General features: G+C 51.8%; 1 protein-coding gene across 1 annotated transcript in view; it reads left to right on the plus strand.

Annotated features, from left to right (window-relative positions):
• Positions 1-11,928, plus strand: part of LOC106563910 (hephaestin) — a 63,683-nt gene that overhangs the window by 33,753 nt on the left and 18,002 nt on the right. The window contains exons 8-9 of the mRNA XM_045690274.2: positions 5,185-5,329; positions 6,719-6,931. Coding sequence (XP_045546230.1) covers positions 5,185-5,329; positions 6,719-6,931 — 358 coding nt within the window. The remainder of the gene's footprint in view (positions 1-5,184; positions 5,330-6,718; positions 6,932-11,928) is intronic.

The raw sequence follows: 11,928 nt of genomic DNA on the forward strand, positions 1-11,928 counted from the left end.
CACCAACAAATGCCGACCGCATTCCACCACAGGCTGACACAACAACAGCTCTCAAGGAACTACACTGGACTTGGAATACACATACCTTGAGACTGAATTTGTTTGTACCTTGTGACTTTAATAAAGTAAATCTGAGGAAAACGCTCTGGAAATTCTATCAACACATCTCCTTTGCTACTCGCGGCAAGAGCGTTCTTAACCATTGCTAGTCTTCCTTCTGAGATGGTTACAAGGACCTCCCACCGCCTTCCCTTCTAGAAATCTGACCACGCATTCATACTGCTCCTCCCCGCCTATATGCAGAAACTTAAGCAGGAAGCACCCGTGGTAAGGACTGTTCAATGTTGTTCTGGACTGTTCAGGACTGTTCAACCTCTGGGAATAATATCGATGTATACACTGACTCGGTGACTGGGTTCATCAGGAAGTGGATAGAGGACGTAGGTCCCACTGTGACTGGGTTCATCAGGAAGTACATAGAGGACGTAGGTCCCACTGTGACTGGGTTCATCAGGAAGTACATAGAGGACGTTGATCCTACTGTGACTGGGTTCATCAGGAAGTGGATAGAGGACGTAGGTCCCACTGTGACTGTGTTCATCAGGAAGTGGATAGAGGACGTAGGTCCCACTGTGACTGGGTTCATCAGGAAGTGCATACAGGATGTTGTTCCTACTGTGACTGGGTTCATCAGGAAGTGGATAGAGGACGTAGTTCCTACTGTGACTGGGTTCATCAGGAAGTGGATAGAGGACGTAGTTCCTACTGTGACTGGGTTCATCAGGAAGTAGATAGAGGACGTAGTTCCTACTGTGACTGGGTTCATCAGGAATTGCATAGAGGACGTAGTTCCTACTGTGACTGGGTTCATCAGGAAGTGGATAGAGGACGTAGTTCCTACTGTGACTGGGTTCATCAGGAAGTGGATAGAGGACGTAGTTCCTACTGTGACTGGGTTCATCAGGAAGTGAGTTGTTCCCACTGTGATGATTAGAACTTAACCAAACCAGAAACCGTGGATAGATGGCAGCATTTGTGCCAAACTGACATTTTTAATTGGAGAAGAATGGATTGACTTTTTCAATGCTAGTTACGGATACTGTAGTTATCACGTTTCACGTTGGATTAAGACATGTTTTTAATTCTGGTGTCGCTCTGCACACACAAGCTTGTTAGTTAGCTAGCTAGCTCTGGTCCATCTCTTGAAAGTTCAAAGACATTCAAAGTTCTTCCATAGAAGCTGCTCCTCCTAGGTATAATTCAGTGGGCCTAATTCAGGTAATGATGTCATAACAAGATGCTAGGCTAAAACAACTATAGCTGGCTAGGCTAAAACAACTGTAGCTGGCTAGGCTAAAACAACTATAGCTGGCTAGGCTAAAACAACTATAGCTGGCTAGGCTAAAACAACTATAGCTGGCTAGGCTAAAACAACTGTAGCTGGCTAGGCTAAAACAACTGTAGCTGGCTAGGCTAAAACAACTGTAGCTGGCTGGGCTAAAACAACTACAGCTAGCTAGGCTAAAACAACTACAGCTGGATAGGCTAAAACAACTATAGCTGGATAGGCTAAAACAACTGTAGCTGGATGGGCTAAAACAACTGTAGCTGGATGGGCTAAAACAACTGTAGCTGGATGGGCTAAAACAACTGTAGCTGGATGGGCTAAAACAACTGTAGCTGGATGGGCTAAAACAACTGTAGCTGAATGGGCTAAAACAACTGTAGCTGGCTAGTCTAAAACAACTATAGCTGGCTAGTCTAAAACAACTATAGCTGGCTAGGCTAAAACAACTATAGCTGGCTAGGCTAAAACAACTGGAGCTGGATGGGCTAAAACAACTGTAGCTGGCTGGGCTATAACAACTGTAGCTGGCTAGGCTAAAACAACTGTAGCTGGCTGGGCTAAAATAACTGTAGCTGGCTGGGCTATAACAACTGTAGCTGGCTAGGCTAAAACAACTGTAGCTGGCTAGGCTAAAACAACTATAGCTGGCTAGGCTAAAACAACTGTAGCTGGCTAGGCTAAAACAACTATAGCTGCTGGGCTATAACAACTATAGCTGGCTGGGCTATAACAACTATAGCTGGCTGGGCTATAACAACTATAGCTGGCTAGGCTAAAACAACTATAGCTGGCTAGGCTAAAACAACTATAGCTGGCTGGGCTATAACAACTGTAGCTGGCTGGGCTAAAACAACTGTAGCTGGCTGGGCTATAACAACTATAGCTGGCTAGGCTAAAACAACTATAGCTGGCTAGGCTAAAACAACTGTAGCTGGCTGGGCTATAACAACTATAGCTGGCTAGGCTAAAACAACTATAGCTGGCTAGGCTAAAACAACTATAGCTGGCTAGGCTAAAACAACTATAGCTGGCTAGGCTAAAACAACGGTCTATAGTGAGCTGGTCTATCCCTGGTGAAGTTTGAGGTTTGAGAAGGAACAGAAAGGAACTATATAAACCAGTACTTTTTGGGGTTTGAACCGGTTCAGAACTTTATTTTGCAGGTCAGAACAATTCAACAGAACAATAAAAAAAAAATATTTTGGTTCCTACCACTGCTTAAATGTACTTACTAGTAACAAAGCAAGAAAGTACAACATACTTAATCAGTAAATACACAGTCACAAAATGTCCTGGTAGCCATTTGATGAATAGTTCAGCAGTCTTATGGCTTGGTGGTAGACGCTGTATAGGTATGTACAAGTAAGTTAGAAGGTACAATAAGTACCAGATAATAACTCTGTGAATACCTAGTCACAGCCATGAGTACCAGATAATACCTCTGTGAATACCTAGTCACACCATGAGTACCAGATAATACCTCTGTGAATACCTAGTCACACCATGAGTACCAGATAATACCTCTGTGAATACCTAGTCACACCATGAGTACCAGATAATACCTCTGTGAATACCTAGTCACACCATGAGTACCAGATAATACCTCTGTGAATACCTAGTCACACCATGAGTACCAGATAATACCTCTGTGAATACCTAGTCACACCATGAGTACCAGATAATACCTCTGTGAATACCTAGTCACACCATGAGTACCAGATAATACCTCTGTGAATACCTAGTCACACCATGAGTACCAGATAATACCTCTGTGAATACCTAGTCACACCATGAGTACCAGATAATACCTCTGTGAATACCTAGTCACACCATGAGTACCAGATAATACCTCTGTGAATACCTAGTCACGACCACTGTAGTACCAGATAATACCTCTGTGAATACCTAGTCACACCATGAGTACCAGATAATACCTCTGTGAATACCTAGTCACGCCATTAGTACCAGATAATACCTCTGTGAATACCTAGTCACGCCACGAGTACCAGATAATACCTCTGTGAATACCTAGTCACGCCACGAGTACCAGATAATACCTCTGTGAATACCTAGTCACACCATGAGTACCAGATAATACCTCTGTGAATACCAAGTAATAAGTCATAAAATAAAGATGAGCATTCACGTACCCGCTGCATTTTGGTCCACTTCCTAAGATGGCCGTTACACTAGAGATGAATGTACTTTGGTGGGAAAAGTGCAAATCAATCCCAGAGCAACAGCAAAGGACCTTATGAAAACGCTGGAAGTAACAGGTACAAAAGTATCTGTATCCACAGTAAAACAAGTCCTATATCGACATAACCTGAAAGGCCGCTCAGCAAGGAAGAAGCCACTGCTCAAAAACCACCATAAAAAAAGCCAGACTACGGTTTGCAACTGCACATGAGGACAAAGATTGTACTTTTTGGAGAAATGTCCTCTGGTCTGATGAAACAAAAATAGAACTGTTTGGCCATAATGACCATCGTTGTGTTTGGAGGAAAAAGTTGGAGGCTTGCAAGCCGAAGAACACCATCCCATCCGTGAAGCACGGGGGTGGCAGAATCATGTTGTGGGGGTGCTTTGCTGCAGGAGGGACTTCACAAAATAGATGGCATCATGAGAAAGTGAAAATTATGTGGATATATTGAAGCAACATCTCAAGACATCAGTCAGGAAGTTAAAGCTTGGTCGCAAATGGGTCTTCCAAATGGACAATGACCCCAAGCATACTTCCAAAGTTGTGGCAAAATGGCTTAAGGACAACAAAGTCAAGGTATTGGAGTGGCCATCACAAAGCCCTGACCTCAATCCCATAGAGAATTTGTGGGAAGAACTGAAAAAGTGTGTGCGAGCAAGGAGGCCTACAAACCTGACTCAGTTACACCAGCTCTGTCAGGAGGAATGGGCCAAAATTCACCCAACTTATTGTGGGAAGCTTGTGAAAGGCTACCTGTGTCACGCCCTGGCCATAGAGGTTTTTATTCTCTATTTTGACTACGGTGGGCATTCTATGTTCCGTTTTCTATGTTTTGTGTATTTCTTTGTTTTGGCCGGGTATGGCTCTCAATCAGGGACAGCTGTCTATCGTTGTCTCTGATTGGGAGCCATACTTAGGTAGCCTTTTCCCACAGGGTTTTTGTGGGTAGTTGTTTTCTGTCTTGTAGAGCTGTTGCGTTTTGTTCCACTTTGTTTTTGATTCAGTGTTCAGTTTTAATAAATACCATCATGAACACGTACCATGATGCACCTTGGTCCTCTCCTTGCAACAACCGTTGCTACCAAATGCTGGGAATGTGACAAAATAAATAAAAGCAGAAATAAATCATTATCTGTACTATTATTCTAACATTTCACATTCTTAAAATAAAGTGGTGATCCTAACTGACTTAAGACAGGGAATTTTTACTAGGATTAAATGTCAGGAATTGTGAAAAACTGAGATGAAATGTATTTGGCTAAGGTGTATGTAAACTTCCGACTTCAACTGTATGTGGTAACATGCATGATAACATACATGGTAACATTCATGGTAACATTCATGGTAACATACATGGTAACATTCATGGTAACATACATGGTAACATTCATGGTAACATACATGACATAGTTACAAGCGCACACACACATCACAGCATTGCTCTTATCATATCTGTGTGTGTGTGTGTGTGTGTGTGTGTGTGTGTGTGTGTGTGTGTGTGTGTGTGTGTGTGTGTGTGTGTGTGTGTGTGTGTGTGTGTGTGTGTGTGTGTGTGTGTGTGTGTGTGTGTGTGTGTGTGTGTGTGTGTGTGTGTGTGTGTGTGTGTGTGTGTGTGTGTGTGTGTGTGGTGCAGAGGAAGGTGGATAGGGAGTTATTCCTGCTGTTCTCTGTCATGGATGAGAACCTGAGCTGGTACCTTCAGAGGAACATAGAGACCTACGGGTCAGACCAGTCAGACCCAGACAACGAAGACTTTCAGGAGAGCAACAATATGCACGGTATGAAACACGCACACCTGCATGTCCGCTTCTAAACTTCACCCGTCAAGTTGTGGAACCTGTATACTTATAGTGCAGAACTGTCTTTTCCATTAGTTAGCACCTGTTCAGCTATTTTATTATCGTTGCCGTCAACTTTCTACTATTTTCTATATCTCCTCTGAGAAGAGTAGTTGATATTCTCTCCCTGCCTCTCTCTCCTGTCTCTCCTCCTCTCTCCTCTCTCTTCTCTCTCCTCTCCTCTTTCCTGTCTCTCCTCTCTCCCCTCCTCTCTCTCCTCTCTCTCCTGTCTCTCCTCTCTCCTCTCCTCTCTCTCCTGTCTCTCCTGTCTCTCCTCCTCTCTCTTCTCTCTCCTCTCCTCTCTCCTGTCTCTCCTCTCTCCCCTCCTCTCTCTCCTCTCCTCTCTCTCCTGTCTCTCCTCTCTCCTCTCTCTCCTGCCTCTCCTCTCCTCTCTCTCCTGTCTCTCCTCCCTCCCTCTCCTCTCTCCCCTCCTCTCTCTCCTCCCCTCCTCTCTCTCTCCTGCCTCTCCTCTCCTCTCTCTCCTGCCTCTCCTCTCCTCTCTCTCCTGTCTCTCCTCCCTCCCTCTCCTCTCTCCCCTCCTCTCTCTCCCCTCCTCTCTCACCTCTCCTCTCTCCTGTCTCTCCTCTCTCCCCTCCTCTCTCACCTCTCCTCTCTCCTGTCTCTCCTCTCTCCCCTCCTCTCTCTCCTCTCCTCTCTCTCCTGTCTCTCCTCTCTCCGCTCCTCTCTCTCCTGTCTCTCCTCTCTCTCCTGCCTCTCCGCTCCTCTCTCTCCTGTGTCTCCTCCCTCCCTCTCCTCTCTCCCCTCCTCTCTCTCCTATCTCTCCTCTCCTCTCTCTCCCCTCCTCTCTCTTCTCTCTCCCCTCCTCTCTCTCCTGTCTCTCCTCCTCTCTCCTGTCTCTCCTCTCTCCCCTCCTCTCATGTCTCTCCTCTCTCCCCTCTTCTCTCCCCTCCTCCTCTCTCCCCACCTCCTCTCCCCTCCTCTCCTTTCTCCCCTCCTCTCCTCTCTCTCCTCCTCTCCCCTCCTCTCTTCTCTCTCCCCTCCTCTCTCCCCTCTCTCTCCCCTCTCTCCCCTCCTCTCTCTCCTCTCTCTCCTCCTCTCCCCTCCTCTCTTCTCTCTCCCCTCCTCTCTTCTCTCTCCCCTCCTCTCTTCTCTCTCCCCTCCTCTCTTCTCTCTCCCCTCCTCTCTCCTCTCTCTCCTATCTCACAGTGGTCTAGTTGTTGATATAATTTCTCCCTCCTCTCTCCCCTCCTCTCCCCTCCTCTCCTCCTCTCCCCTCCCTTCTCCTCCCTTCTCTCCTCTCTCCCTTCCCTCCTCTCTCTCCTATCTCAGTGGTTTAGTTGTTGATATAATTTCTCCCTCCTCTCTCAGCGGTGAACGGCTTCATGTACGGGAACCTTCCAGGCCTGGACATGTGTTCCGGGGACAGGGTTTTTTGGTACACCTTTGGGCTGGGTACGGAGGTGGATATCCATGGGGTTTACTGGGAGGGCAACACCTTCCAGAGACATGGTACAACCAGAGATACACTCAGCCTGTTCCCCCACACCACGGCTGCTGTCAGCATGCTGCCACACACACCTGGTACGTACACACACACACACACACACACACACACACACACACACACACACACACACACACACACACACACACACACACACACACACACACACACACACACACACACACACACACACACACACGGCAGTGTCCAGAGAGTTCCTGTTGTTTTTAAATGGATGACCTCACTGACGTGACCTCACATCCCACCTCTTTGTGATCTCTTACCTTTAAGAACACTTGACCAAAGGAAGTAGGAACGTCTAAATTGGAGATTTGAACGTAAACCAAAGTGACACTATATTGCTGCTCCTGGTTTACTACTAAAGCGTGTGCCCTCAGGCCTGGAGGGAAGGTGAAGTCATTCCGCTACCTAAGAATAGTAAAGCTCCCTTCACTGGCTCAAATAGCCGACCAATCCGCCTGTTACCAACCCTTAGTAAACTTCTGGAAAGAATGGTGTTTGACCAGATACAATGCTGTTTTACAGTAAACAAATTGACTTTCAGCACACTTATAGGGAAGGACATTCAACAAGCACAGCACTTAAACAAATCTTCCATCTTTACTAACGACATGCCACTGGCTTTGAGTAAAACCAGTGTGTCTATGAATGCTGATGACTCAACACTATACATGTCAGCTACTACAGGTAGCCTGTGGTTAGAGTGGAGGGGAGGCAGGTAGCCTAGTGGTTAGAGTGGAGGGGCGGCAGGTAGCCTAGTGGTTAGAGTGGAGGGACGGCAGGTAGCCTAGTGGTTAGAGTGGAGGGGCGGCAGGTAGCCTAGTGGTTAGAGTGGAGGGGCGGCAGGTAGCCTAGTGGTTAAAGTGGAGGGGCGGCAGGTAGCCTAGTGGTTAGAGTGGAGGGGAGGCAGGTAGCCTAGTGGTTAGAGTGGAGGGACGGCAGGTAGCCTAGTGGTTAGAGTGGAGGGGCGGCAGGTAGCCTAGTGGTTAGAGTGGAGGGGAGGCAGGTAGCCTAGTGGTTAGAGTGGAGGGGTGGCAGGTAGCCTAGTGGTTAGAGTGGAGGGGTGGCAGGTAGCCTAGTGGTTAGAGTGTAGGGGGGGCAGGTAGCCTAGTGGTTAGAGTGGAGGGGCGGCAGGTAGCCTAGTGGTTAGAGTGGAGGGGCGGCAGGTAGCCTAGTGGTTAGAGTGGAGGGGCGGCAGGTAGCCTAGTGGTTAGAGTGGAGGGGCGGCAGGTAGCCTAGTGGTTAGAGTGGAGGGGCGGCAGGTAGCCTAGTGGTTAGAGTGGAGGGGCGGCAGGTAGCCTAGTGGTTAGAGTGGAGGGGCGGCAGGTAGCCTAGTGGTTAGAGTGGAGGGGCGGCAGCGTAGACTAGTGGTTAGAGTGGAGGGGCGGCGGGTAGCCTAGTGGTTAGAGTGGAGTGGAGGGGAGGCAGGTAGCCTAGTGGTTAGAGTTTAGGGGGGGCACGTAGCCTAGTGGTTAGAGTGGAGGGGAGGCAGGTAGCCTAGTGGTTAGAGTGTAGGGGGGGCAGGTAGCCTAGTGGTTAGAGTGGAGGGGCGGCAGCGTAGACTAGTGGTTAGAGTGGAGGGGCGGCGGGTAGCCTAGTGGTTAGAGTGGAGTGGAGGGGAGGCAGGTAGCCTAGTGGTTAGAGTTTAGGGGGGGCACGTAGCCTAGTGGTTAGAGTGGAGGGGAGGCAGGTAGCCTAGTGGTTAGAGTGTAGGGGGGGCAGGTAGCCTAGTGGTTAGAGTGGAGGGGCGGCGGGTAGCCTAGTGGTTAGAGTGGAGGGGTGGCGGGTAGCCTAGTGGTTAGAGTGGAGGGGCGGCGGGTAGCCTAGTGGTTAGAGTGGAGGGGGGCGGCGGGTAGCCTAGTGGTTAGAGTGGAGGGGCGGCGGGTAGCCTAGTGGTTAGAGTGGAGGGGAGGCGGGTAGCCTAGTGGTTAGAGTGGAGGGGTGGCGGGTAACCTAGTGGTTAGAGTGGAGGGGGGCGGCAGGTAGCCTAGTGGTTAGAGTGGAGGGGAGGCGGGTAGCCTAGTGGTTAGAGTGGAGGGGTGGCGGGTAACCTAGTGGTTAGAGTGGAGGGGGGCGGCAGGTAGCCTAGTGGTTAGAGTGGAGGGGCGGCAGGTAGCCTAGTGGTTAGAGTGGAGGGGCGGCAGGTAGCCTAGTGGTTTAGAGTGGAGGGGCGGCAGGTAGTCTAGTGGTTAGAGTGGAGGGGGGTGGCAGGTAGCCCAGTGGTTAGAGTGGAGGGGAGGCAGGTAGCCTAGTGGTTAGAGTGGAGGGGCGGCAGGTAGCCTAGTGGTTAGAGTGGAGGGGAGGCAGGTAGCCTAGTGGTTAGAGTGGAGGGGGGGCAGGTAGCCTAGTGGTTAGAGTGGAGGGGCGGCAGGTAGCCTAGTGGTTAGAGTGGAGGGGCGGCAGGTAGCCTAGTGGTTAGAGTGGAGGGGCGGCAGGTAGCCTAGTGGTTAGAGTGGAGGGGCGGCAGGTAGCCTAGTGGTTAGAGTGGAGGGGCGGCAGGTAGCCTAGTGGTTAGAGTGGAGGGGCGGCAGCGTAGACTAGTGGTTAGAGTGGAGGGGCGGCGGGTAGCCTAGTGGTTAGAGTGGAGTGGAGGGGAGGCAGGTAGCCTAGTGGTTAGAGTTTAGGGGGGGCACGTAGCCTAGTGGTTAGAGTGGAGGGGAGGCAGGTAGCCTAGTGGTTAGAGTGTAGGGGGGGCAGGTAGCCTAGTGGTTAGAGTGGAGGGGCGGCAGGTAGCCTAGTGGTTAGAGTGGAGGGGTGGCAGGTAGCCTAGTGGTTAGAGTGGAGGGGGGGCAGGTAACCTAGTGGTTAGAGTGGAGAGGGGCGGCAGGTAGCCTAGTGGTTAGAGTGGAGAGGGGCGGCAGGTAGCCTAGTGGTTAGAGTGGAGGGGAGGCAGGTAGCCTAGTGGTTAGAGTGGAGGGGAGGCAGGTAGCCTAGTGGTTAGAGTGGAGGGGCGGCAGGTAGCCTAGTGGTTAGAGTGGAGGGGCGGCGGGTAGCCTAGTGGTTAGAGTGGAGGGGAGGCGGGTAGCCTAGTGGTTAGAGTGGAGGGGGGGCGGGTAACCTAGTGGTTAGAGTGGAGGGGGGCGGCAGGTAGCCTAGTGGTTAGAGTGGAGGGGAGGCGGGTAGCCTAGTGGTTAGAGTGGAGGGGGGCGGCGGGTAGCCTAGTGGTTAGAGTGGAGGGGCGGCGGGTAGCCTAGTGGTTAGAGTGGAGGGGAGGCGGGTAGCCTAGTGGTTAGAGTGGAGGGGTGGCGGGTAACCTAGTGGTTAGAGTGGAGGGGGGCGGCAGGTAGCCTAGTGGTTAGAGTGGAGGGGAGGCGGGTAGCCTAGTGGTTAGAGTGGAGGGGTGGCGGGTAACCTAGTGGTTAGAGTGGAGGGGGGCGGCAGGTAGCCTAGTGGTTAGAGTGGAGGGGCGGCAGGTAGCCTAGTGGTTAGAGTGGAGGGGCGGCAGGTAGCCTAGTGGTTTAGAGTGGAGGGGCGGCAGGTAGTCTAGTGGTTAGAGTGGAGGGGGGTGGCAGGTAGCCCAGTGGTTAGAGTGGAGGGGAGGCAGGTAGCCTAGTGGTTAGAGTGGAGGGGCGGCAGGTAGCCTAGTGGTTAGAGTGGAGGGAGGCAGGTAGCCTAGTGGTTAGAGTGGAGGGGGGGCAGGTAGCCTAGTGGTTAGAGTGGAGGGGCGGCAGGTAGCCTAGTGGTTAGAGTGGAGGGGCGGCAGGTAGCCTAGTGGTTAGAGTGGAGGGGCGGCAGGTAGCCTAGTGGTTAGAGTGGAGGGGCGGCAGGTAGCCTAGTGGTTAGAGTGGAGGGCGGCAGGTAGCCTAGTGGTTAGAGTGGAGGGGCGGCAGCGTAGACTAGTGGTTAGAGTGGAGGGGCGGCGGGTAGCCTAGTGGTTAGAGTGGAGTGGAGGGGAGGCAGGTAGCCTAGTGGTTAGAGTTTAGGGGGGGCACGTAGCCTAGTGGTTAGAGTGGAGGGGAGGCAGGTAGCCTAGTGGTTAGAGTGTAGGGGGGCAGGTAGCCTAGTGGTTAGAGTGGAGGGGCGGCAGGTAGCCTAGTGGTTAGAGTGGAGGGGTGGCAGGTAGCCTAGTGGTTAGAGTGGAGGGGGCGGCAGGTAAGCCTAGCTGGTTAGAGTGGAGAGGGGCGGCAGGTAGCCTAGTGGTTAGAGTGGAGGGGGGCAGGTAGCCTAGTGGTTAGAGTGGAGGGAGGCAGGTAGCCTAGTGGTTAGAGTGGAGGGGCGGCAGGTAGCCTAGTGGTTAGAGTGGAGGGGCGGCAGGTAGCCTAGTGGTTAGAGTGGAGGGGCGGCAGGTAGCCTAGTGGTTAGAGTGGAGGGGCGGCGGGTAGCCTAGTGGTTAGAGTGGAGGGGCGGCAGGTAGCCTAGTGGTTAGAGTGGAGGGGCGGCAGGTAGCCTAGTGGTTAGAGTGGAGGGGCGGCGGGTAGCCTAGTGGTTAGAGTGGAGGGGAGGCAGGTAGCCTAGTGGTTAGAGTGGAGGGGGGGCAGGTAGCCTAGTGGTTAGAGTGGAGGGGCGGCGGGTAGCCTAGTGGTTAGAGTGGAGGGGCGGCGGGTAGCCTAGTGGTTAGAGTGGAGGGGCGGCGGGTAGCCTAGTGGTTAGAGTGGAGGGGCGGCAGGTAGCCTAGTGGTTAGAGTGGAGGGGCGGCAGGTAGCCTAGTGGTTAGAGTGGAGGGGCGGCAGGTAGCCTAGTGGTTAGAGTGGAGGGGTGGCGGGTAGCCTAGTGGTTAGAGTGGAGGGGGGCGGCAGGTAGCCTAGTGGTTAGAGTGGAGGGGGGTGGCAGGTAGCCCAGTGGTTAGAGTGGAGGGGAGGCAGGTAGCCTAGTGGTTAGAGTGGAGCCCAGTGGTTAGAGTGGAGGGGGGCAGGTACCCTAGTGGTTAGAGTGGAGGGGGGCGGGCAGGTACGCCTAGTGGTTAGAGTGGAGGGGGGCAGGTAGCCTAGTGGTTAGAGTGGAGGGGCGGCAGGTAGTCTAGTGGTTAGAGTGGAGGGGGGTGGCAGGTAGCCCAGTGGTTAGAGTGGAGGGGCGGCAGGTAGCCTAGTGGTTAGAGTGGAGGGGCGGCAGGTAG

The sequence above is a fragment of the Salmo salar genome, chromosome 11 (genome assembly GCF_965601325.2).
Source record: "Salmo salar chromosome 11, fSalSal1, whole genome shotgun sequence".
In the NCBI taxonomy this organism is placed as follows: domain Eukaryota; kingdom Metazoa; phylum Chordata; class Actinopteri; order Salmoniformes; family Salmonidae; genus Salmo; species Salmo salar.